General features: G+C 41.8%; 1 protein-coding gene across 4 annotated transcripts in view; it reads left to right on the top strand.

Moving 5' to 3' along the window:
* LOC134342919 (AP-1 complex subunit gamma-1-like) overlaps nucleotides 1-26,410 on the top strand; it is a 137,484-nt gene that overhangs the window by 92,638 nt on the left and 18,436 nt on the right. For 3 of the 4 annotated variants that reach the window (XM_063041617.1, XM_063041618.1, XM_063041619.1), the window contains 5 exons: nucleotides 174-263; nucleotides 1,441-1,568; nucleotides 6,577-6,681; nucleotides 9,445-9,580; nucleotides 19,532-19,652. In XM_063041617.1, coding sequence (XP_062897687.1) covers nucleotides 174-263; nucleotides 1,441-1,568; nucleotides 6,577-6,681; nucleotides 9,445-9,580; nucleotides 19,532-19,652 — 580 coding nt within the window. Of the gene's footprint in view, nucleotides 1-173; nucleotides 264-1,440; nucleotides 1,569-6,576; nucleotides 6,682-9,444; nucleotides 9,581-19,531; nucleotides 19,653-23,873; nucleotides 23,984-26,410 lie in introns of all 4 variants that reach the window. The other variant, XM_063041620.1, reaches the window with a different exon arrangement.

Raw genomic sequence — 26,410 nt, 5'->3', positions numbered from 1 at the left:
CTACCTTTCATGCATGTGCTTCCACCTTCCAGATCTTTCTCCATTTCAGCCTCCTCTCATTATGTTAAGTATTCTTTGTTTTACTTTATAAACCAGATGCCAAAATTTGCATGAAAATAACTTGGTCCAAAGTGGGCTGATGTGTTTCATTTTGGTCATTTTTCTTTTAACAGCAACCTCTTGTACAAGTTGCAGTGTGGTGTATTGGAGAATATGGGGATCTTCTGTTGTCAGGAGAGTTTGAGGATGAAACGCCAGTTCAGGTACAAATGTGCTGTGCATTTGCAAAGACCTATCTTTCCCTGATGAAGTGAGTGGAAGTCTCTTGAGCAACTGAATTGCAATTTTTTTCTGCATGATCCTTTTTGCTTCATTCATCTAGTGTCAACTCTGTTATGTCATGGCATTTAGTAGTACACTTAGTGGCCATTTTATTAGGTACATCTGTACACCTGCTTATCAATGCAGACATCATGTGGCAGCAACTGGATGCATAAAAGCATGCAGACATGTTCAAGATGAAACATCAGGATGAGGAAGAAATGTAATCTAAGTGACCATGACTGTGAAATGATTGCTGGTGCCAGACAGGGTGATTTGAGTATCTTAGAAACTGCTGATCTCCTAGGGTTTTCACACGTCAGTCTCTAGAGTTTACAGAGAATAGCGCAAAACATAAAAAAACACTGAGTGGCTGTTCAGTAGGCAAAAACACTTTGTTAATGAGAGAGTTCAGAGGAGAATGACAAAATTGGTTCAAGCTGACAGGAAGTGGAGAGTAACTCAAATAACCATGCATTATAACAGTAGCTTACAAAAGAGCAACTCTGAATACACAACACGTCAAACTTGAAGTGGATGGACTTTAACAGCAGGAGACCACACTGGATTTCACTCCTGTACCCACATTATTAGGTACATCCTAATAAAGTGGCTACTGAGTGCATATGTAAGTTTTAAAACTTGGGTGCCCTTCACCTTGCTGTTGTTTTAATTGTCACTGAATACTCATACGAATTGTCTCCTATAATTGGCTGACCTAATGAACTTCTGTCCAATCAAAAATCTTACTGTGTGGGTCTTGAGTGTTCTTGATGCTTCAGCCATCAAGCAGTTTAAGTTAGGCAGAATTGACTAGCTGTTCTTTTGCTACCCATAAACTGGTCTTGAACCCATTTTTTTTTGTTCAAATATGGAGAATTGCAAAATATTATTTAAAATTAATAATCTGTTTTAATAACTTCTGTTTAAATGTGTATGTTAGAATTAGATTATGCAGCTCTTCCTGCTTTTATTGGGCTCCATTGTCTCCAACTTCGCTGTTCAACGTGCAAGCTTGTCAAAGCATTCTTTGTATCATAGATTTTTAGCCACTATTCTGTGGGTACTCAGCAGATTCAATCTCAGTGTACACATTCTGCTGCATCTTTCCCTATGTAGGTTACAGAAGATGAGGTGCTGGATGTTTTAGAAAAGATTTTGCACTCCAGTCTCTCAGCACTTGCAACTCGTGAATATTCATTAACTGCCATTATGAAGCTTAGCACACGACTGCAAAGCAGCACAAAGTAAGTGGAAAATATGTTGTCTCACTACCTCAAGTGTTCATTAACTGGTTCTCTTTAAATGATAGTAAATCTTTCAAATAGTAGTATGGCTGAGTGGTATTAAAGCATGCATCCAGTGAGTCATTGATCTGTACTGAAAATGTTCTTTTTCCACAAGGGAAATATTGTATTTTTAAAGTAAGATACATATTTTTAAACTAATTTTGCACATTGAGTAATGCAATTCTTGAATAAATTTGATTATCATTGCATTAATATTGTTGTAGGAAGCACCTACCAGAAATCTATATAGCTGATCCACTAACTCCAAGATCACTCTATACTTCAATGTTCTTAAGGTTGCTGCCATTTACTCTATATGTTCTAACAAACGTTATTAACATCTGTGGCTACAAATAGGTTAAAGGATCCTCACGAAGAATTAAGATGGAGAATAAATGTGGATCAAGGTGACTAATCAACACCTTCTCAAGTCCTTTTAGCAGTTGGCATGGGCAGAAAGTGTTAGCCTTGGTATTTTTGGCCATATCCTATAAAGATATTTCTGTATCCGGCGGATTGAGCGGACGAGACTAATGAAAGGTCCAACGGTCAAGAAGGCAGTCTCTGCAAGCGTCGTGGAACGTGTAGAGCAGGACAAGACACAGAAGACGTCCTGGTCATCCACTGCGCCTAGTCCCATCTCCAGCTGTCTCGACTCTGTCTTGCCACTGGATCCAGATGGGAATTGAGAAGAGAGAGTGAGGCTGACGCTGCGCAACTCTCCCTCACTTAAATCCAAGTCACGCGCTAGTCTCGACACCATCAATAATGGTGTCGAGGTCTTCATCGACGTCGACGATGGATGAACAAGAATTTTTGTATACTATTTCATTTTGTGTGCTTTTTTATGTTTTTTTTTATCTCACAAGTCTGCAGATCAAACCTTGATCACTGGTTATTATGACTCATGAGGAGTAGCTCAAATAAGTGTGGTAACAATATAGTCCAGTCTGTTGATTTCCCATAGATGTGAGGTAAAAATTACAAATGACTATTTTAAAAAAAAACTTCATGTGGAACAAAGTAACTAAATTCATAAAACCTTACAGCACAGAAATAGGCCCTTTTAGCTCACTTCATCAATGCCAGCCACTAATCCCTCTGCATTTGCCTGCATTAGGCCCATATTCCTCTGTGTTTCCTTTCAAATGCCTTTTGAACATTAATTGTATCTGTCTGTAACACCACAACATACAGCTCAGCCCAGATAACCACTACCCTCTGGAAACACATCCTTAGTATATATACTTATCTAAGGTATATATTAAAATTTCTTCCCTCTCATTTGTGCTTTCTAGTTAGTCTCATGCCCTGGGAAAAAATACATTATCTATCTTATCCATATTTCTCATAAATACATAAACATCTTCAAGGTAAATTGCTTTTTTATAGTCAAATGTACCAAAGTACAGTTAAAAACTTGTTTTGCTTGCTATAATGCATTCAGATCATTTCACTACAAAAGTGCATTGAGGTAACACGGGAAAACAATACAATGCAGAGTAAAGTATTCTGATCATTACAGATAGATTGTGAGGTCATGAATTCATCTTATTGTACTACAGGACCTTTGGTAGGTGCTTTTAGGGGAGGGAAAAGATAACGTCCTTGATAGGTGGAGTCTTTAAGTATGTTGGCTGCTTTATCAAGGCAGCGAGAGGTGTAGACAGAGCCATGGAGGAGAGCCTGATTTCCACAATATGCTCAACTATGTCACATATCAACTTCTGCCTGAGAAGTAATTTTGATCTGCTCCCATTTGCCTATCGGAGCAACAGGTCGACAGCAGATAACATCTTATTGGCTCTTCACTCAACCATGGAGTATCTGGACAGCAATGATGCATACATCAGGATGCTCTTTATCGACTACAGATCAGCATTCAATAAGCTCCGAGACCTTAGCCTCAATTCCTCCTTGTGCAACTGGATCCTCCATTTCGGATTAGCAACTACATCTCCTCTCTGATCTCCATCAGCACAGGTGCACCACAAGGCTGCTGTACTCACTTTACACTTACGACTGTATGGGTAAGCAAAGCTCGAATATCATATTCAAGTTTGCTGATAACACCACTGTCATTGGCCAAAACAAAGGTGGTGATAAATCAGCATATAGGAGAAAGATTGAAAATCTGGTGAAGTGGTGCCATAACAATAACTTCTTACTCAAGTAACATTAAAAATTCCTCAGTGTTACTACTTTGGAGGACCTGTCCTGCTCCCAAGCACCTACAGTAAGTGCAATTACGAAGAAAGCACAGCAGCACCTCTGCTTCCTTTGGAGTTTGTTAAGATTCTGCATGACATCTAAAGCTTTGGCAAACTTGTATAAATATGTGGTGGAGAGTATACTAACAGGTTCTCTCACAGCCTGGTATGGAAACACCAATGTCCTTGTATGGAAAATCGTACAAAAGTAGTGGATACAGCCCAGTCATCATGAGTAAAGCCCACTCCCCCCCCCCTCAATCATTCAGCATATCTGCATGACTCTAACTCCCAAGGCATGCTGTCATCAGGAAGAAGGTACCGGAGCCTCTGGACTCACACCATCAGGTTCAGGAACAGTTATTACCCTTCAACCACAGGCTCTGAACCAAAGGGATAACTTCACTCAGCTTCACTTACCTCATCATTGAAATGTTCCCACAACCAATGGACTCCCTTTCAAGGGCTCTTCATCTCATGTTCTCAATTATTTCTTGCTTATTTATTTATTATTGTTGTCGCTTTTGTATTTGCACAGTTTTTCTTCTGCACACTGTTTGAACCTCCAAGTTGGTGTAGTTGTTCATTGATTCTGTTATGGTTATTATTCTATAGTTTTATTGAGTATGCCCACAAGAAAATGAATTTCAGGGTTGTATATGGTCATAGTCATACTTTATTGATCCCGGGGTAAATTGGTTTTCGTTACAGTTGCACCATAAATAATAAATAGTAATAAAACCATAAATAGTTGAATAGTAATATGTAAATTGTGCCAGGAAATACGTCCAGGACCAGCCTATTGGCTCAGGGTGTCTGACCCGCCAAGGGAGGAGTTGTAAAGTTTGATGGCCACAGGCAGGAATGACTTCCTATGATGCTCTGTGTTGTATCTCGGTGGAGTGAGTCTCTGGCTGAATGTACTCCTGTGACCATCCAGTACATTATGTAGTGGATGGGAGACATTGTTCAAGATGGCATGCAACTTGGACAGCATCCTCTTTTCAGACACCACCATCAGAGAGTCCAGTTCCATCCCCACAACATCACTGGCCTTACGAATGAGTTTGTTGATTCTTTTGGTGTCTGCTATCTTCAGCCTGCTGCCCCAGCACACAACAGCAAACATGATAGCACTGGCCACCACAGACTCGTAGAACATCCTCAGCATCGTCCAGCAGATGTTAAAGGACCTCAGTCTCCTCAGGAAATAGAGACGGCTCTGACCCTTCTTGTAGACAGCCTCAGTGTTCTTTGACCAGTCCAGTTTATTGTCAGTTCGTATCCCCAGGTATTTGTAATCCTCCACCATGTCCACACTGACCCCCTGGATGGAAACAGGGGCCACTGGTACCTTAGCTCTCCTCAGGTCTACCATCAGCTCCTTAGTCTTTTTCACATTAAGCTGCAGATAACGCTGCTCACACCATGTAACAAAGATTCCTACCGTAGCCCTGTACTCAGCCTCTTCTCCCTTGCTGATGCATCCAACTATGGCAGAGTCATCAGAAAACTTCTGAAGATGACAAGACTCTGCAGTAGTTGAAGTCTGAGGTGTAAATGGTGAAGAGAAAGGGAGACAAGACAGTCCCCTGCAGAGCCCCAGTGCTGCTGATCACTCTGTCGGACACAGTGTTGCAAGCACACATACTGTGGTCTGCCAGTCAGGTAATCAAGAGTCCATGACACCAGGGAAGCATCCACCTGCATCGCTGGTGTCATGGTGTCATATATGTACTTTGATAATGAAATTACTTTGAACTTTGCAGTTTACTGTGGTCTTGGGCAGAGTAGTTGTATACCTAGGTGTGATGCTTCCGGAAAGGATGCTTCCTATGATGCATCATTAAAATTGGTGAGGGTCAAAGAGGACATGCCATATTGCTTTAGCATCCCTTAGGCACCCCAGTTTACTTGCTGGAGGAGCCCCACTCCTCTTCAGGATTTTCAAACCTGTTGGGGAACGACAACTTACCTTACAGGGCAGCTGAATCCACTCCCAAGTTTCACTTGCATCAATCCTCAGCCTTAATTTTCTAACAAGAGTAAATCTAGCCTATCCAATCTCTACTTGTATATATGGTCCTCCATTCCCAGCAAAATCCCAGTGAATCTGTTCTGCCACTCTTGCCACAACAACTTTTCTGCACTATCACCAGAATTGTACCAATAAGTGCCATCTAGCCAATATCTGATACACTGAAAAAGGACATCTCAATTCTTAATCAGTGCCTTAGCCTTTCAGGAAAGCATGCCATATGTCGTCTTCATTACTGTACCCACCTGTGTTGTCAATTTTAGTGAGCTACGAACTTGTATTCCAAAGTCCCTCTGTAAACCAACACTCTTTGGGTCTCTACCATTTACTTTATATGTCTTACTGGACTTTGATCTGATTGTGTTGGATTAGCTTGTGACAGGTGCCTATGTGAATGTCGCTCTAATGTGGCATTTTAGGATGAACGCCTTCATGCTTTTATACAAATTGTGCCTCATTTGGCCTGAAGTTTCTTTTATTAGGGTATAAATCTAATTGCCTGTCGGAGGAATTATTTTGCACCAAGAGTTGACACTTGTGTGATAAAATGGAGAAAAAAATGGTAACAGTGGTGGTAGGGAGGGATGGAGTGGTATAGGATGGGTGAATGGGAATTGCGCATCCATGAATGCTTCTTGAGCACTTACTATTTTGGAAAGTTTATTCTCTCTTATTAGTTGACACAGGATGTTTCACTTCAACATCTGGTCCTTTACAGTCGCATCAGAAAAGCAGTTTCTGTCTACGGAAGCAGTTTGGATGTGGAGCTTCAACAGCGAGCAGTGGAGTACAGTGTTCTCTTTGTGAGGTTCGATCACATGAGGTTAGTGAGGTCAGAATTTTCATTATGGAAATGATGCACAGGTAGAATGCAATTCATCCCCATCATTCTTCGTGGACTTTGCTCCCAGCCCCAGATTTGGGAAGGTTTCTTGAGTTTTTTTTTTGCTGAGTTGCATTGATTGAGGTTTGCAAGCAGTTATATGGTCATGCTGTGTGTGAAGTTGAATGTTGCACAATATCCCTGAGGACTAAAAACATGAACACAAAAAGATCCACAATGATGAGTGGATTTTTAAGGAAACAGTAGTTTTTTTTTTGCTACTGTGCCGGATGGTTTAAAAGTTAATTAATTTAAAATAATGGACACAATGCTTTCTCAAAGGAAAATTCACTTACCATTTTATGTTTTGTTGTTACTTTGAATCTGCTGCCTTCTGCTGGATTTCTTGTGCCACATCATCCAAAAGCATTTCAGCTGGGTTTTGACATTGAGCATCTAACATATTTTGTTGTATTCATACAGCTCACGTAGCCATCAGACAGTAGTACTGATTGGGTCTTTTGATCAGTCTTTGCAGCTGTAGTAAGAGTTCTAGGGTTATCCTTGGCTTTGTATGGTCAAAAGGGAGAGATCTGGTTAACTCGGCATAACCAAAATATAAAATCTGGTACCATCTAGATTGCCAGTTTTATATGAATGATGTACATACCAAACCAACAATCGTGGAGGGCAAATAGTAAAACTACATGCAATTTGTGAACATTTTTGATACTTATCTCAAATAACATTGATAAACTTATGCACAGAATAGTATAACAACAAAGTAGATGAAAACTATTGTTGCAATTACTGATTCAGGTGAAATTTTGGATGAAAGCACTAAAGATATGGTTGCTAAATTCACTGATGGTAGAGTAGTACAAGAGTAAACTGAAAAGAAACTAAGACTGTAAAGAAATTATACAGATAAATGGAATAGGCAAAGATCTGGAGAATGGAGTAAGATGTTAGAAAAAGTAGAATTGTAATCTGAAAGGTGAGAGCTTACAATTCTGAGGTGGAGAGGGAGGTCTAGCACTTGGTTTGAAAAGACTTTGTTTTCCTTCTTTGCTGCCAGATCTGAGTTCCTCCAGCATTTTGTATTTGCATGCAGGTACAAATAATGTGGAAAGCTAACAACATTATTATTTATTGTAGGAGAATTTGTGGCATTTGTAAAGAGGCTGCGCATTGGTTGTAAAGAACATTGTCAGGAGCACGTATACAGTACCAAGCACGTCATTGGTCTTATTTCAGGAAGATATGAAAACATTTTAATTGGTTTGTGAAATGGGTGGATTGCTTTTATCAGAAGATTACATAGGCTAGGCATGTATCTGCTCGAGTTTAGGGTAGGTATTGCTGTAATTGAAACATGAGTGAATACGGAGAGGATGTTTCATCTTGTGGGAGAATCTGATTAGAACTTAATTCTAAGGAATGCAGGTATAGCACCTTGAGTGGAAGAAATGGCTGGGGTGGACTTCAAGCTAGATTAAAGTGTCAAGGCCCGAGAGCGAAATATGAACTGGTGTTTAGCGCCACTATTCCTTGCCAGCCAAGATCCTCCACCTGAGTTCGTCCCATCTCCCTCTCTTCTCATTACTGCCATCAGGCAGGAGGTTCAGGAATGCTGGGTCCCATGCTGCCAGATTCAGAAGCAGTTGTTGCCCTGCAGCCATCAGGCTCCAGGACCCAGCTTCATTCCCCTCATCTCTGAACTGATTCCACAGCCTGTGGGCTCACTTTCAGAGACTGCAGCTCATATTTTCTGTATTATTTGTTTACTACTTTTACTGTTTTCACATTTTGTCCTCATTTGCACATTGGAAGTTTGGCAGTCTTTGTGTGTGTTTTTTTGTGGATTCTATTGTATTTGTTTTTTTTCTCTGTGGGTGCCTGGAAGAAAATGAATCTCAAGGTTGCATATGGTATATATACTTTGATAATTTTACTTTGAACTCTGAGGAAGGGGGTTGATGTGAGAAGCTGGGAGGTGATAGGTGGAAGAGGTAAAGGGCTAAAGGAATCTAAAGAAATCAGTGGACCATGGAAGAAAGGGAAGGAGGAAGAAATCAGAAAGGTGATGCACACGTGAGGAGAAGTGGTGCGAGGGGAAGCAGAATGGACAACAGAAAAAGAAGGGGGGCTGGGGGTGTAATTACCAGCAGTTAGACCCCACTCACTTAGGACATTTCTCATTGTGTTGTGGGGCTCTACAAGCATACGAGATATGATGAAACAGATCTCTCAGTACAAAACTGGGTATCCATGATGAAGGGTCTCAGCCCGAAACATTGACAGTTTATTTCTCTCCATAGATGCTCCTGACCTGATGAGTTCCTTCGGCATTTTATGGGGAGATGTCAGAGGATTTTTAAACAGTGGGGTTTACATTTTTGAGGGGGATGATAGGGTCAAATATACTGGGAACATCTTTAAGAGACTGTTAGGCAGATGAATGAAAGAAAAATAGATGGCTATACAAAGTTATCTTGCTGTAGGTTAGAAGCTTGGCACAACATTGTGGGCCAAATCAACTGTACTGTGCTGAACTGTTTTGTGTACTGTCTTTTCCCTCTCACCTAATCTCACTTATCATCTGCCATCTTGTATTCCTTCCCTTCTCCCACCATTTACTGGCTTCTGCTCCCTTCCTTTCTGGCTCTGACAAGGGTTTTGGCCCTCTATAGATATTGCCTGACTTGCTAAATTCTTTCAACATTTTGTATGTATAATTTTTAATATTTGTGTTTCTCTTAGACCAGCTTTACTAGAGCGAATGCCTCTCATTCAAAAGAGTGGTGCCAATGGACCTATAAATGCTACAGTTAACGGAGAGGAAAAGGAGGAAGGGGGGAACTTACCAGAGCAAGAGCAGCTATCCCAGCAAGCCCAGGTATGTACATTATATAGAATTTTCAACCCTGTGCAGTGGAGAAACTGCTAAGTGCATAACTTTCTGAGATAATTGTCATTAATGTATTCATTTCCACCTGCTGTATACCAGTCTTCAACAGTTACCATCTGATAATTTTACACCATTCATCGTTAAAATAGCAGTTTGCTTTTTCTTGAGTCATTTATACAGCACAGATTCTAACCTTCACTGTGCTGCTGCAGGGAAGGGAAAAATTACCTGGACACTGAATTTGAAGTACTTAATTTAATGGGTGTCCAGGGACAAGAGGGTGTGAATGTGAGTGACGCAGGTAGAGGGATCCAAGAGGTAGTGTTGGAGGAGCCTCAGCCCTTGAGCTTGCCTAACAGGTCTGAGATTGTTATTCCCTTTTGAGGATGAGAGTGGGGGCTTTTGGAAGGATGAGCAAATGAACTGTGGCACCATGGTTTAAGGGGCCATTCAAGAGGGGAAGAAAAGAGAAATATAGTTGTAATTGGGAAGAACATAGTCAGGAATAGACACAATTCTCTGTCGCAAGTATCTAGGGTCCTGAAGGCTATGTTGTCTGCCTGGCAGCTGGTTTCAGGGCATCTCCTCTAACCTGCAGAGGAATTTTAGAGTAGGAGGGGCAAGATCCAGTTGTCATGGTCCATGTGGGTACCAAAACTACCTAGGGACTTTGAACAGCTAGGACAAAATTACAGCACAGAACCAAAAAGGTAATAATCTCTGGATTGTTACTTGAGCCATGTGCAAGTTGGCACAGAGATCGGAGAGGTAAATGTGTGACTCAGAGATCGGTGTGGGAGAAGTGGGTTTGAAATCATGGGACATTGGCACCAGTATTAGGGAAGGAGGGGACTGTTCCGATGGGATGGGCACCACCTAAACCATGCTGGGGCCAGGGTCATGGTGAATTGCATAACTGGGACCGTGGGTAGGGCTTTAAACTGAACAGTGGAAGGGTGGGTTCAACAGCTTTGTAAAGTATGGATAAAGTAAATGAGAAGGAGAGTGCAAGAAGTCTCCAGTGTAACATATAAGACAAAGTTTAGAGAGTGATAATTTAATTTCCTGTAACATGTGGACAAAATTGAAAAGGGTGGTGAATACAGGATAGAGACTGCTATATTTGAATGCATGTGTTATATTTGAATTACCACTGAAGCCTTGGAACATGGATTGTTCTATGTTGCTAACAAAAAGGCAGACATAGCTGGGGCCAATGTGGGTGCCCTTGAGTCTGAACAAAGTGGGAGGAGCTGAAGGAGAAATTGAGGGTGAGGACCAGTTCTGCCCAAGATGGAGGAGGGTGGTGGTGGAGGGGAACTGGTTGATTATTTTATTGAGAAAGAAACGGAGACCTTTAAAGCCACCTTGATGGGGGATAGAAGTGTATAGGGACTGGACATCCATGGTGAAAATGAGGTGGTCAGGACCAGGGAATCGAAAGTTAGGAGATCAAGAGCGTGATAAGTGGCATGGATATAGGTGGGAAGGGACTGAACCAAGAGCAATAGTGGAGTCGAGGTATGAGGACAAGTTCAGTGGGACAGGAGCAGGCAGAAAAAATGGGCCTACTTGGATGTCAGGGTTGTGGATTACCACCCTACAGGATGGTCACCGTACAATTTAAGAAGGAGACACTAAAATCAGATGTATCTGTATCACAGTGGAGTAAAGGGAACTACGTGGGCATGACAAGAGTTGGCCAAAGTTGATTGGAAAGGGTCACTACTGGGGATGATGGTAGAGCAGCAAAGGTTGGAGTTTGTGGGAACAATTTGGAAGTTGAAGGATCAGTTCATCACAAAGACGAAGCATTCTAAAGGGAGGATGAGACAACCATGGCTGAAAAGAGACGTCAAAGACAGCATAAAAGCAAAAGAGAGAGCATACAATATAGCAAAAATTAGTGAGAAGCTAGAGTTCGGGAAGTTTTTAAAAACCAGCTGAAGACAACTGAAAAGCAATAAGGAAAGAAGAGATGAAATATGAAGGCAAGCTAGTCAATAATGTAAAAGAGGATACCTAAAGTGTTTTTAGCTATATAAAGAGTAAAAGAGAGGCTAGAGTGGACATTGGTCCACTGGAAAATTATGCTGGAGAGCTGGTATTGCCGGATGAACTCTTAAGTACTTTGTGTCAGTCTTCATCGAAGTTCAAAGTAAAATTTATTATCAGAGTACATATGTACATGTCACGACATACAACCCTGAGATTCTTTTTCCTGCAGGCATACTTGGCAAATCTGTACAACAGCGACTATAAACAGAATCAATGAACAATAAACAGTGTAAATGCAAATGTAAATAAATAGCAATAAATAACAAGAGCATGAAATAACGAGATAAAGAGTCCATAAAGTGAGTCCATTGGTTGTGGGACCACCTGAAATAGAATGAGTATAGATATCCCCTTTTGTTCTTGAACCTGTTAGTGCAAGTCCTGAGGCACTTGTACTTTCTACCTGCTGGCAGCTGCGAGAAAAAGGCATGGGCTGGGTGAAGAGGATCTTTGATGATGGATGCTGCTTTTCGACGATAATGTTTCATGTAGCTGTGCTGATTCGCTGAGAGGGCTTTACCCATGATATACTGTGCCGAATCCACTACTGTTTGTAGGATTTTCTGCTTAAGGGCATTGGTGTTCCGATACCAGGCGATAATGAAGTGAGTTTAAAGAAATGCCAAATCTCAGCAGATTCCTGAAGAGTCTGCTTTCTTTGCAATTTTATTTATATGATGGGTCCAGGACAGGTCCTCTGAGATAGTGACACCCAGAAATTTAAAGGTTACTGACCCTTTCCATCTCTGATCCTTTGATTGAGTCCTGGCTCGTGGACCTCTGGTTTCCCTTATGTGAAGTCTACTTCATGTGGAAGATGCCAGCTGTCTGTCAGAAATTTGAGATTGTCGGGCTGAAGTGAGTGTAGTTATTACTAAGGAGGAAGTGTTTGGGAAGCTGAAAGGACATAAGTTACCTGGACCAGATAGACTATACCCTAGGGATATCCCTTTAGAACAGAAATTGGGAGGAATTTCCTTAGCCAGGTGGTGGTGAAGCTGTGAAAATCATTGAAACCAATGGTTGTGAAGGTAAAGTCATTGGATACATCTAATGCAGACATTGATAAGGTTCTTGATTAGTAAGGGCATTAAAGGTTATCAGTAGAAGGCAAGAGAATGTTGTTGAGCGAGGAGATAAATCAGCCAATGTCAAATGAGCAGACTCAATAGGCTGAATGGCTTAATTCTTATAGTCATATGGAAGCAGGCCTATACCTTCATGTCTATACTGATCATAGGGTGCCTATCTATACTAATCCCTTTTTCCAGCTTTCAGTGCACTACCTCTCTGCCTTGGCAGTATAAGTGCTTATCAAGATGTGTCTTAAATATCGAGCGGGTTTCTGCATCTCTTCAGCATAATCTCACCTCCTCTTTGGCAAAAAGTTTCTCAATTATCACCATGTCTAAGCCCCCCTCATAATTTCATATACCTCAGTCACCCACCCCCCTCCCTCACCCAGCTTCAAGGAAAACAAATCCATCTAATCTCAATTATTGTAACTGAACTACTCTATCCCTGGCATCCTAGTAAACTTCCTGTGCAACCTGGACCACTCAGTACACCACTTGTGTCATGACTAATGTTCTATAAAGTTACTCCTTAAATGTTTTTGTTAGATTATGGTTAAAAATGATCTTTCATTAGAGAGTATGTAATAGAAAATAGTGATTAATCATGGGGATTAAACAGATACATTGCAGTTAGGTTATTAGACGAATTATTAAATAGGCTGTGATATTTTAGATTGGTATGTATGTAAAATATGTATTTTCATAAACATGATAAAGTAGAATTTTAATTGGGGAAATAAAGTAGTTTCTCAAGTACTACTTCTTTATTTGATTTTATTTAGCAATGCAGAGGGGTTTAGGTGCATGCAACCTTTCAAGCCATGCAGCCTCAGCAATCCTCGACAAACCTGATTAACCCTAAATTAGTCATGGGACAATTTACAATGACCAGTTAACCTACCAAGTGGATCTTTGGTCTGTGGGAGAAGACCAGGGGTCTCAGAGAAGGCCCCCATGTTCCTTAGGGAGGACATACAGATAAAGGTGCTAAAATTGAACTCTGAATTCCGGAATGTCCCGAACTGTAAGACCGTTGCACTAACACTAAACTACCATGGCACAACCTTGCTGATTATGACCTGTTTCACCAAGCCACTTGTGTTTTACTAACAAATCACTTAAGGTCTGCATGTCTCTTTAGCTGTTTGACAATTACAAATGGTCTCAATCTTGTGCATCTCAAATGAAATGCAGGTAATTTAGTATCTAGTTTACACCTAACAAGCTCCCATAGATAGAAGTGGTAGTGGCAGACACTGTCAAAGTGGATTGAGGGATAAATATTAGTTACGAAAACTTCAGCATACTGAACCTCCAATTTTGATTATCTGCAATTCCATTATTTTTATATAAATATTGTCTTTTGAAATCCTGGCAGATGGACTATTTATCAAAAAGGCTGATGGGTGATGTGCATGTTTAATTTTGTTCTCTTAAATAGTCTGATAAATTTGAAGATTTTTTTGGCTCCTGGGGAAATTTTAATTGTTTTCTATTCTTATATTTAAATAAAACACGACCTCAGCATAGAGTGAAAGGGACTTAAAGGCAGCCAGTTTAGCTCAAATGATCATGGCCAATGTACTGAAAGTAACAAGGTCCCAGGATTCACTCTAGGTCGGGACTTCAGTGTGTATCATCAACAGTGGCTTGGCAGCACCAACACGGTCTAAACTGGTTGAGTCTCGAGGATACAGTTGCCAGCCCTGGTCTACAGGTCTACAGCAAACAATGAGTAAATCAACATGCGGATGATAAACCTCCTCGAATTCATCTTCACAGTTTTGCCTCTGGCAGATACGTTTGTCTGTGACTGCATTGGTTAAAAGGATACTCCGTAGTGTTTGTGGAAACAGAGCTCTCTTAAAACTGAGGGCACTGTTCATAGTTGTGGGCCATGACAAGCATACTTGATATAGTAGGCAGAACAAATCTTGCAGTACAGAACTGGATATCCTTGAGGCAGTGTTGATGATCATCAGCAGTAATGAACCCCACCACATCCTGTAATCTCATGGTCCAGTATTTCTGCCACATTAATATCAAACCAGGGAATCGGGAGTTCAGAAGGACATACCAGGAACAGCACCAAGCATATTTAAAGTGCAGGCTGCCAGGGCAGCAATACAGGACTCCTTCCAAATAAATAGATCTAAATACTCACATAGCCAACAAATCAGATCTGAGATCTGCAGTACTATAACACACAGTCAAGAATGAGTGCTCAATAACTAATTGAAGAAGGCACCTGCAAGAAAAAGCTCCGCTTTGATAGAAGGCTCAGGATGTGAGCCTAAAGAAAAGGCTATATTACTGACTCTGTTCAGCCAGAAAAGCTGGGGAATGGTACATCTGGGCTACCCGCTGAGATCCCTGCCATCAGAAGCCAATCTTCAGACAATTTGATTGACTCTATGATGATGACTGAGCACAGGATACAGCAAAGGCTATGACAGGTAGTATTCTGTATCATATCAGATAGATGCGAAGATGTGGCGAATGCACATGCGGCCAATTGATCTCGCAGTGCATGTTTTTGTCTTGGCGGGCCCAGTTTGTCGCTCCATACTGTTTAAGTTGCCCAGCCTGTACTGTTACTGACATGGCTCAGTAATAACATTTATTCATACTATTGCATTGTAATTCTTGTTCTGCGCATACGTAACATTTGGTACAAGGATCAAAACAAGAATGACCACTCTACTCCAAGCACCCAATCCAGTTTGGGCCACAGCTGTGACAAAACTGGACCCTGGAATCTGGCTGCAATCGAAGAAAACCTTCCTGGACTACATCAAACTCCTACCAACACCAACAGCAAAGCTGGAGGAAGCAATGAAACTCAAGCTGCTCTGTACGCAATTTTGAAAACTCAAGCAGAAGTATTTTGATGCTCTGCAGCTACAGAATGAATCTGAACTGATAGGCGTATTTGAGGCTTTGAATAACACTAGGGGGACGCAGGTCTTTACGACATGCTTCATATTCTCGCAGCTGTGGCAGGCACCCAGTGAGAACGTAGATGATTTCATCACAAAACTGACCCTAATAGTGCAGGAATGCAAATACAAAGATTTTCCACCGAACGAAGTCAAAGAAGCAATGCCTATCCAAACGTTCATTGTTGGAGTCCAAAATGGGAGGACACAGGAGAGCCTACAATCCAAAGGTCCTGACGAAGGGTCTCGGCCTGAAACGTCGACTGTACCTCTTCCTAGAGATGCTGCCTGGCCTGCTGCATTCACCAGCAACTTTGATGTGTGTTGATCCAAAGAACACGATTTGTTCTGGGACAGCATGCTTCATAGCTTGCCACTAGGAGGCAGTCAAGAGAGGTCTTAAACAGATTCAGCCACCCATATCACCACTGATTCAAGCAGTACTGGAGCAGGTGGCCCCTTCCGAAAATGTTAATGTTCGCCAGCAGATACCAATCTGCAGCCCAGTCTCCATAGAGGTGCCAAAAGTGTAGGGAAAGACATGCCCAATGGTCTAGTAGCAAGTCGGTCAGAAGATAGGGCACTTTGAGAAGGTACACTTCGCTAAGCAGTGTGTCATTAGAAAATGGCAGACTATCAACTTAATACAAGGAGATAGCCAGAACAAAGAAATGGGCACTGTTTTTATAAATCCAAGGAGCCGGCTGGATTTGATCCAGGGACCATTCGCCTCAAAGTCTGGCGCTGATACCACTACGCCACCGGCTGGTTTCAGACCCATGAATTGAGCCACTGAAATCAACCTCCTTGGTTATATGCACAGTGGACATGCAGCCCATAAAGTTTGAGCTAAATGTCAAGTCAGCCATCACCTTGAAGTGAATTATCCTTATGCCAGATTCCAAAATTATGACCACGGAACTTGGTGTTCCGCAGCTACGCTGGAGATGGCCTGGATATGTGTGATGTCTTTACAGCAGAAGTGGTTCACTTGAGGGGGGAGGCCTGTTTCATTTACCTATGCATGTGGTCAGAACTAGAATCAGGTTTAATATCACTGGCATATGTTGTGAAATTTGTTTTGTGGCAGTAGTATGTTGAAATACATAACAAAATATATAAATTACAGTAAGAAATATATATATATAATTTAAATTACATGAGTAGTGTAAGATGAGAAGAAAAAATACTCTGATAGTGTTCATAGATTCATTGTCCATCCAGGAATCTGATGGCAGAGGAGAAGAAGCTGTTCCTGAAACATTGAATGTGTGTCTTCAGGCTCCTGCGCCATCCTGTACCATTGATGGTAGCAATGAAAAGACGCATGTTCTGGGTGATGGGAGACCTTAATGATGGATGCTGCCTTTTTGAGGCATCATGTTTTGAAGGTGTCCTGGAGGCTGGGGAGGCCCGTGCCCATGGTGGGGATAGTGGAGCTGGCAGAGTTTACAACTTCCCGCAGCTTTTTCTGATCCTGGCCTCTCCATACCAGACAGTGATACAACCAGTTAAAGTGCTCTTCATGGTACAGCTGTCAGAACTGATGAGTGTCTTTGGTGATACACCAATTCTTCTCAAACTCCTAATAAAATATAGTCACAGCCGTGTTTTCTTTGTAATTGCATCAATATATTGGGTGCAGGAAAGATCCTCAGAGATGCTTGCACACAGGAACTTGAAACTTGAAGTGAGAAAGGTGATAAACCATTAGTTTAACTACTATATCACTTTCTGCCAGTGAGTAGGGACAAATCACCATATACTGTGAAAAATACATGAGTTTGTTTAAAAAGTACAAATTATGATTAAACTACAACTTTAGTCTTGCATTAATTCATCTACTATCTTATAAAAAGTATAAAAATAAACAGTGGTTTCCAATAGGGAGAAGGGCCAATAAAATGAGATCTACTGTCGACCTGTTGTGACGATTGGCAAGTTGGAGCAGATTCAGGTCATTCCTCAGGCAGGAGTTGATAAGCTACATGACCAACCTCTCAAAGCACCATCACGATAGATGCAAGTGCTACTGGATGCTAGTCATTGAAACAGGTTATCGTATTCTTCTCGGGCACTGTTAAAATTGAAGTCTGCTTGATGCAGGTGAGTACCTCAGATTGCTGAAGCAAGAGGTTCAAGATGTTCATAACTACTTCAGCCAGTGATTAGCACAGGTCTTCAGAACTCAGCCAAGTGCGCCATCTGGGCCAGATGTTTTCATGGGTTTATCCTACTGACGGATGCTTTCACATCGCAGAGGCATTATTATTGCTAAGTCTCCCACTGTCAATATCCTAAGACATCACCATTGACTAGAAGCTCAACTGTTCTAGCCAGTCTGACTGCAGGAGTAGGTCAAAAGCTGAGTACCTTGCACTGAGTAATTCACCTCAGTGATGTGCTATGTTAAGGTCTATTCACCAGCTACAAGATAGAAGTCAAGTGTTTGTTGGAGTACTCCATTCTAATTTCGATCAGTGCAACTTGAAAAACTTGCAGACAGCTTGATTGGCACCCCACAGCTGTCCTAAAGCATTCATCCTCTCCTCCACTGGCTCTCAGTAATGCAGTACAAAATATACTGCAGTTGCTTGCCTAAGCTTGCCCTACAACACCTTCCAAACTTGCAACTTGTTCCACCAAGGAGGACAAAGGCACCACCTACAGGATCCTCTCCAAGGCGTTTACCACTCTGACTTAGTACACAAAATCTGAACCCTGGAACTCCATACCCAACACATGGTGGAAGAATCTTTGCTGGGAAGACTATAGTGGTTTAAGAAGGTGACAGCACCTTGAAGGCAATGCTTGAATCCCAAAAATTAATATAGTTTTACTAGTAAAATAGCAAAGTTAATTTAGATTGAGGACATGCAGTCCTCCTTTATTGTCATTTAGTAATGCATGCATTAAGAAATGATACAATGTTTTTCCAGAATGATATCACAGAAATACATGACAAACGGACTTAAAAACTAACAAAAACCACATAATTATAACATATAGTTACAACAGTGCAAAGCAATACCGTAATTTGATAAGAACAGACCATGGCACGGTAAAAGTCTCAAAGTCTCTCGAAAGTCCCATCATCTCACGCAGACAGTGAACCTCCAGCGCCGCCAACTTGCTGATGCAGCATACTGGAAGCATCCGACCACAGTCCGACTCCGAGTCCGTCCGAAAACTCCGAGCCTTCGATCAGCTCTCCGACACCAAGCACCGAGCACCATCTCTGCTGAGCGCTTCGACCCCGGCAACAGGCAATAGACAAAGCCGAGGATTTGGGGCCTTCCCCTCCGGAGATTCGCGATCGCACAGTAGCAGCGGCAGCGAAGTGGGCATTTCAGAAGTTACTGCAGATGTTCCTCCGTGCTTCTCACGGCTGTCTCCATCAAATCCGGATTGTGCACGGCCCCCTAGATAACACATACGATATTCATTCGGAATGGCCGCGCGCGCTGCGTCGTGCCACCATCTTCTCCTCCCTTCTGCCTAATTTTCAAAACATACCAGTGCATCAGCCTATAAAACTACCAGCACAAACCTGATTGTATCTATAAAGAACTAAGCTCCATTTTGTGAATAGATAGATGGTACAACATTGTGTCAAACCACTTTACTATGTTCACAAGTTCACTAAATGTGATCCCTGTTACATGCCAATAAATATAACAGGTTATATTGGAAGATTCATGGATATGGTCATCACACAAGGAGGCAATAGAATAAAATGATGTATCAATCTAATATTAAGTTGTTGGGCTCATTATTTCTAAATGAAACTGGCTAGTTCATTTGGGTCTATGCTCATTTATAAGGGCTAAATTCATGTGTTTTAATCCACAGTGTTTTTTTTTCAGGTTAACAATTTGCTGGACCTGCTTGATGACAGTAAGCCAGCTGTATCACTGCCTGAGGAAAGCAATGTACATCCAACAAGGGGAGAGCTGCTAGATCTGTTAGATGGACTAAATGTGCCAGGTGAGCAAATACCTTTGCAAGTATGCAATTGATAGTGTAAATGCCAAATAAATTTATTTTTATAAAGAGTAATAATAAATTTTGTGCAAGAATGAATTTTGGAGGATGGGTTTTAAGAGAAAAAGAGGAAGTGGCAGAGCAAATTTTCACTTAGGGAATCTTAAATGCCAGTGGAAAGAATGAAAGGTATTGCACTAAATAGAAGAGGCATATGAACAGAGGGAATTGCAGTGTTGGAGACATTTAGGAGTTATGGAGTTCACTCTAGAACTTAAAACTAAAAGTGGAATAATTGATCTCCCTTCCTTTCTCAGGAACTCTGAGAACCCCTTTGTCTTTCAAATTACTGCTTTTTTCAACTACCAGCATTCTTCAAACCCTCCCCAAAGTTCTTCCTTCAGTCCTGACGAAGGGTTTCGGCCCGAAACGTCGACTAATCTTTTCAACTGATGCTGACTGACCTGCTGAGTTCCTCCAGCGCATCGTGAGTGTTCCTTTGACAACAGCATCTGCAGATTATTTTGTGTTTCTGAACTACTTATGTCAGATGAATGTAGAACTCTATCCTATTGGAGGCACAGCATAGGTAACATTTAATATGAAGGGCCCAAAATGCAACATTATTAAAAGGAAAGAATAATATGCTGTTCATACTTTTAATAACCCCAATTGTAATTATTTTTAAGATAACTTAGCAGATTAATGACCTTTTTGAAAATGATCAGTGGGTGTAAGCACTGGAGTATGCTCGATGTCCTAAAGGATCAGCTACAGAGATTAGGATGAAGACACAAGAGACTGCAGCTGCCAGAATCCGGAGCAATGCCCAAGATACTCGAAGAACTCAGTAGGTCAGGCAGCATCTAAGGAGAGAAATGAACAGCTGATGTTTCAGGTCAAGACAATTCATCTGGATAGTTTTCCACATGATTGGTCTGAACACAAAACATCGACTTTCAGATTCACTTCATAGTTGCTGCCTGGTGCACTGAGTTCCTCCAGCACATTGTACGTTGCTTTTAGATTGGATGTTGGCCATTATGGTAGCTTGTTCTTGAAAGATTTTGAGGATCTGAGGTTTTGCAGTGTGTAATTTGAAGTTGCAAAAATTGTTTAAATACGTAGTGTGATCTTTGAAATATTAGAATATGAAGTGAATCACAGCACTACTGAAGGAAAGGGAAGTAACTTTCTGATGAGAAATGAGAATTGGGGATCATCCCAGTTGATCACCCAGTGCAAAGATATTTGACCTAATTTCCTGGGTTTCTTTCAAAAGATTTGTTGGATGAGTTCTGTCATGCTGTCCAGGTCTCAGAGTTCAATTGCAAAGGCAAGGTAATACTGAGTGTCATTTTTTTTAGTTTGTGATTCATGCCCTACCAAATGCATGGTGTGTAACACTACTGTAGTGTCAACCCACTGTTCACCACTGGTAGAGTTCTTAACAGTGAAGTGTAGGTCCTACTACTTATTAATGGAGTTCACTGCCATCCCCCCTTGTGCTAATGCTAGGTAAAACAGTAATATCAGTGACCTATAAACCACACACCCCAACGGTTTCTTTATTGTGGCCTGGGACTTCAATGGTGCAAACTTAAAACATTCCTACCTAAATTCTATCAACATGTACACTTTGCTATCAGAGGAGAGAACACGTTAGTCTTTGGTTTACACCAGCACCCATGGGGCCTATAACATCCCAGCCCCCACCTTGGATACTCTGATCACTTATCTGTTATGCTAATCCCTGCATACAGACCTCTACTAAAACAAATCAGGCCAATCCTTGAGGAAATCAGGGTTGGGTCAATAGGAGCAACCTCAGCATTATAGAACTGTTTTGAAATTACAGACTGGGACATGTTCAGGGAGCTGGCCACCCAGGATCATCATGTATGCATTGATGAATATGCAGGACTCATGACTGACACTATGGAAGACACTATCGAAGATGTCGCTGTTGTTAAATCTATCACTATTTGGACTAATCAGAGCAATGTCTGACAGCAGAGGTCCAGGCACTGCTGAAAGAATGGGATGCAGTCTTCAGTTTGGGGGATAAAATGGCTCTCAGGTCAGCAGGCACTGCTATCAGGAAGCAAAACAGATCTACACACAGAGAATCCACAGTCATTTCTGTGTTACGAGGGACATGCAGCGAATGTGTCTTAAAGTCATAGACTATGACAGCACAGCGATAGGCCCATCTAGTCTGTGCTGAACCATTTATCCGCCTAGCCCATCAACCTGCACTCAGACCAGCCCTCCATACCCATCCATGTACCTATCCAAACTTCTCTTCCACTGGCAGCTTATTCCACACTCTCACCATCTTCTGAGTGAAGTAGTTCCCCCTCATGTTCCCATAACTGTTCACTTTTCACCCTTAACTCGTGACCTCTAGTTCTTGTATCTCTCACCCGCAGTGGAAAAATGTGCTTGTATTTACGCTATCTATAACCCCATAATTTTGTATACCTCTATCAAATCTCACCACCTTCTACTACTTTCTAGGGAATAAAGTCCTAACATATTTAACCTTTCGCTGTAACTCAGGTCCTCAAGTCCCAGCAACATCCTTGTAAAATTTTCTTGGTATTCTTTCAAGCTCTTGACATCTTTCTTGTAAGTAGGTGACCAAAACTGCACACAATGCTCCAAATTAGGTCTACCAATTTCTTATGCAACTTCAACATAACATCCCAACTCTTGTACTCACTACTTTGATTTATAAAGGCCAATGTTGCCAAAGGTTTTCTTTAGGACCCCATCTACTTGTTGCATTACTTTCGAAGAATTATGGATCTATATTCCCAGGTCCCTCTATTCTACTGTGCTCCTCAGTGTCCTATTATTCACCATGCAAGTCCTACCTTGTTTGTCCTCCCAAAGTGCAACACCCCTTACTTGTCATCCAAGCACACACCTCCCTGAGGCACACCACTAGCCCCAAGCCTCCAGTCAGAGAGGCAACCATCTATTACCACTCTTTGGCTTCCACCACCAATGTCTAATCCAATTTACTACCTCATCTGGAGTGCCGACAGATTGGACCTTCTTCACCAGCCTCCCATGTGGGACCTTGTCAAATGCCTTACTAAAGTCCATTAGACAACATCCACTGACTTGCCTTCATCCACTTTCCTGGTAACTTCCTTGAAAAACTCTATAAGATTGGTTAGTCATGATCAACTACACACAAAGCCATGTTGACTATCCCTAATCAGACCCTGTCTATGCAAATACATAATACTTGATCCTTGATTTCCTCACTTACAGACCTCAGTCAGTTTGGATTGACAACAACACCTCCTCCACAATTTCCATCAGCACAGATGCGCCACAAGGCTCTGTGCTTAGCCCCCTGCTCTTCTCGCTTTATACTTGTGACGTGAGGCTAAGCATAGTCCAATGCCATATTTACATTTGTTGGCAACAACACTGTCATTGGCCAAATCAAAGATGGTGACGAGTCAGCATATATGAAGGAGACTGAAAATCTGTTTTGAGTGGTGCCGTAACAATAAACTCTCATTCAATGTCAGCAAGACCAAGGAGCTGATTATTGACTTCAGGAGGAGGGATCCAGAGGTCCATGACCCAGTCATCATTAGGGGATCAGAGGTGGACAGGGTCAGCAATTTTAAATCCCTTGGTGTTATCATTTCAGAGGATCTGTCCTGGGCCCAGCAGGTAAGTGCAGTTATCAAGAAAGAATGGTGGTGCCTCGACTTCCTTAGAGGTTTGTGAAGATTCTGCGTGACATCTAAAACATTGACAAACTTCTACAGATGTGTGGTGGAGAGTATATTCTCCGGTTGCATAATGGCCTGGTATAGAAACACCAGTGTCCTTGAATGGAAAATTCTACAAAAAGTAGTAGATACGATCCAGTCCATCATGGGTAAAGCCCTCTCCACCGTTGAGCACATCTGCATAGAGTGCTGTTGCTGGAAAGCAGTATCCATCAACAAGGATGCCCACCACTCAGGCCATGGTCCCTTCTCGCTGCTGTCATCAGGAAGAAGGTACAGCAGCCTCAGGACCCACACCACCAGGTTCAGGAACAGTTATTACCCCTCAACCATCTGGCTCATGAACCAGTGGGGATAACTTCACCCAACTTCAACATCCCATAACTGAACTGTTCATGTTCTCAATATTTACTGCTTATTATTTAATATTATTATTTCTCTTATTTTTCTTTTGTATTTGCAGTTTGTTGTTTTTTTCCACATTGGCTGTTTGTTCGTCCTGTTGGGTGCAGTCTTTCATTGATTCTATTATATTTCTTGGATTTACTGTGTCTGCAAGAAAATGGATGTCAGGTTTGTATATGGTGACATACAGTATGTACTTCAATAATAAATTTACTTTGAACTTTATATATTCAGTCCCTTTGGAAACCTTCAGAAACTTGCCCACTGCTGATATCAGGCTCACCGGCCTATGATTCCTGGTTTACTCTTAGAGCATTTCTTAAACTCTTCATTTGCTCCTTCCTGTCTATACGTGCAATGCACCACCTTATTTTTCTTGACCAGGGCCTCAATATTTCGAAAACCAAGGTTCCCTAAACTTGTTATCCTTGCCTTTTATTCTAATAGGAACGTACAAACTCTGTACTCTCAAAACTTCACTTCTGAAGGCCTTCTACTTACCAAGTACACAAAACAACCTGTCCCAATCCACACTTGCCAGATCTTTTCTGATATCATCAAAATTAGCCTTTTTCCAATTTAGAATCTTAACCCCGGGACCAGACCTATCCTTCTCCATAATTTTCTTGAAAAAATGGCATTGTAATCACTAGATGCAAAGTGTTCCCCTAAAAAAAACTACTGTCACCTACCCTGTCTCATTTCCTAATAAATCTAGTTTCGCACTCTCTCTGGTTGGGCCCTCTGTGCACGATGCAACAGTCTGCAATCTGTCTACAAATTTACTCCTCTGATTCCAGCAGACTATTGGGTAGTCTATGCTTTTATCTCCTTAACTTGATCGTGACTTTCTTATTCCTCAGTTGCACCCATATAACCTCAGTAGACAAGCTCTCCAGTTGCTCCTGTCTGAGCACTACGTTGACATTTTCCCTGACTAGTAATGCTAGCCCTCCCCTTTAATTCTTCTGCTCTATCATGTCTAAAACAATGAAACCCTGGAACATTGAGCTGCCAGTCCTGCAAATAATTCTCACTGGTGGCTACAATATCATAATTCTGTGTGTTGATCCATGCCCAAAGCTCATCTGCCTTTCCTACAATACTCCTTGCAATGAAGTATACACAGCTCAGAACATTACTTTCACCATGCTCGACCTTTTGATTCCTGACTTTGTATGTAGGCTTAGCAACATTTTTTTTCCCCACAACCAGTCCACTAACTGCTCTGGCACTCTGATTCCCATTCCCCTGCAACTCCAGTTCAAACCTTCCCGCAAGGATATTAGTCCCCCTCCAGTTCAGGTGCAAACTGTCTCTACAGTACATATCCCACCTTCCCTGGAAGAGAGTCCAATGATCAAAAAATCTGAAGCTCTCCCTCCTGCACCATCTCCTTAGCCACGTATTAAGCTGTGTGGTCTTCCTATTTCTGGCCTTATTAGCACGTGTTACAGGTAGCCCAACCAAAATCACAATACTGGGGGTCCTGTCCTTTAACTTAGCAGCTAACTCCTTGAACTCACTTTGCAGGACTTTGTCACCCATTAACTTTGTTACCCATATCATTTATTCTGAAGTGGACCAGGGCATCTAGCTGCTCACTCTAGGTCATCCTCCCCAACACTCTCCTGGTGTTGAAGGGAATGGCCATAGGGCTGTTTGTCTTTCCCTCTGGAGGGTCACTCGGTTACCTGTGTCCTGCACCTTGGGTGTAATTACCTCCCTGTCAGTCAATCCCTCAGCCTTCCAAATGATCCAAAGTTCATCTAGCTCCACCTCCTCCAATCTCTTAACAGGATCTGACAGAAGCTGCATCTGGATGCACTTCTTGGAGGTATAGTCATTAGAGATACTGGAGGTCTCTCTGCCTATTAATGCAAGATGACACTGGTGAACCACAGCGATATTCTGAGGCTACATACAAGACTTTTAAATATACCTCTGTTGAATTGCTCACACTGCCATCTGCAGCATGTAACTTCCCTCTAAGTAGTTTTAAACCAACCTGATAATCTACATTTTTCACAATCATTTGAAGGATTTGGTGGACCAAGCAGGTATGCCACCTTTAAGCGGATGAAAATTCATCGCCATGCTGAAAGGTCTTGGCCCAAAGCGTCGATTGTACTCTTTTCCATAAATGCTGCCTGGCCTGCTGAGTTCCTCCAGCATCTTAGACCATAAAACAAAGGAGCAGAAGTCGGCCATTCGGCCCAGCGAGTCTGCTCCGCCAGTTTATCATGAGCTGATCCATTTTCCCATTTAGTCCCAGTCCCCCACCTTCTCACCATAGCTTTTGATGCCCTGGCTACTCAGATACCTATCAATTTCTCCCTTAAATACACCCAATGACTTGACCTCCGCTGCTGCCCATGGCAACAAATTCCACAGATTCACCACCCTCTGGCTAAAAATATTTCTTCACATCTCTGTTCTGAATGGGCGCCCTTCAATCCTTAAGTCATACCCCCTCGTACTAGACTCCCCCACCATGGGAAACAACTTTGCCACATCCACTCTGTCCATGCCTTTCAACATTCAAAATGTTTCTATGAGGTCCCCCCTCATTCTTTTAAACTCCAAGGAGTACAG

Source organism: Mobula hypostoma, chromosome 2 (genome assembly GCF_963921235.1).
Source record: "Mobula hypostoma chromosome 2, sMobHyp1.1, whole genome shotgun sequence".
NCBI lineage: Eukaryota > Metazoa > Chordata > Chondrichthyes > Myliobatiformes > Myliobatidae > Mobula > Mobula hypostoma.
Note: the sequence above shows the minus strand (reverse complement) of the source record. Positions and strands in the feature narration are given on the sequence as shown.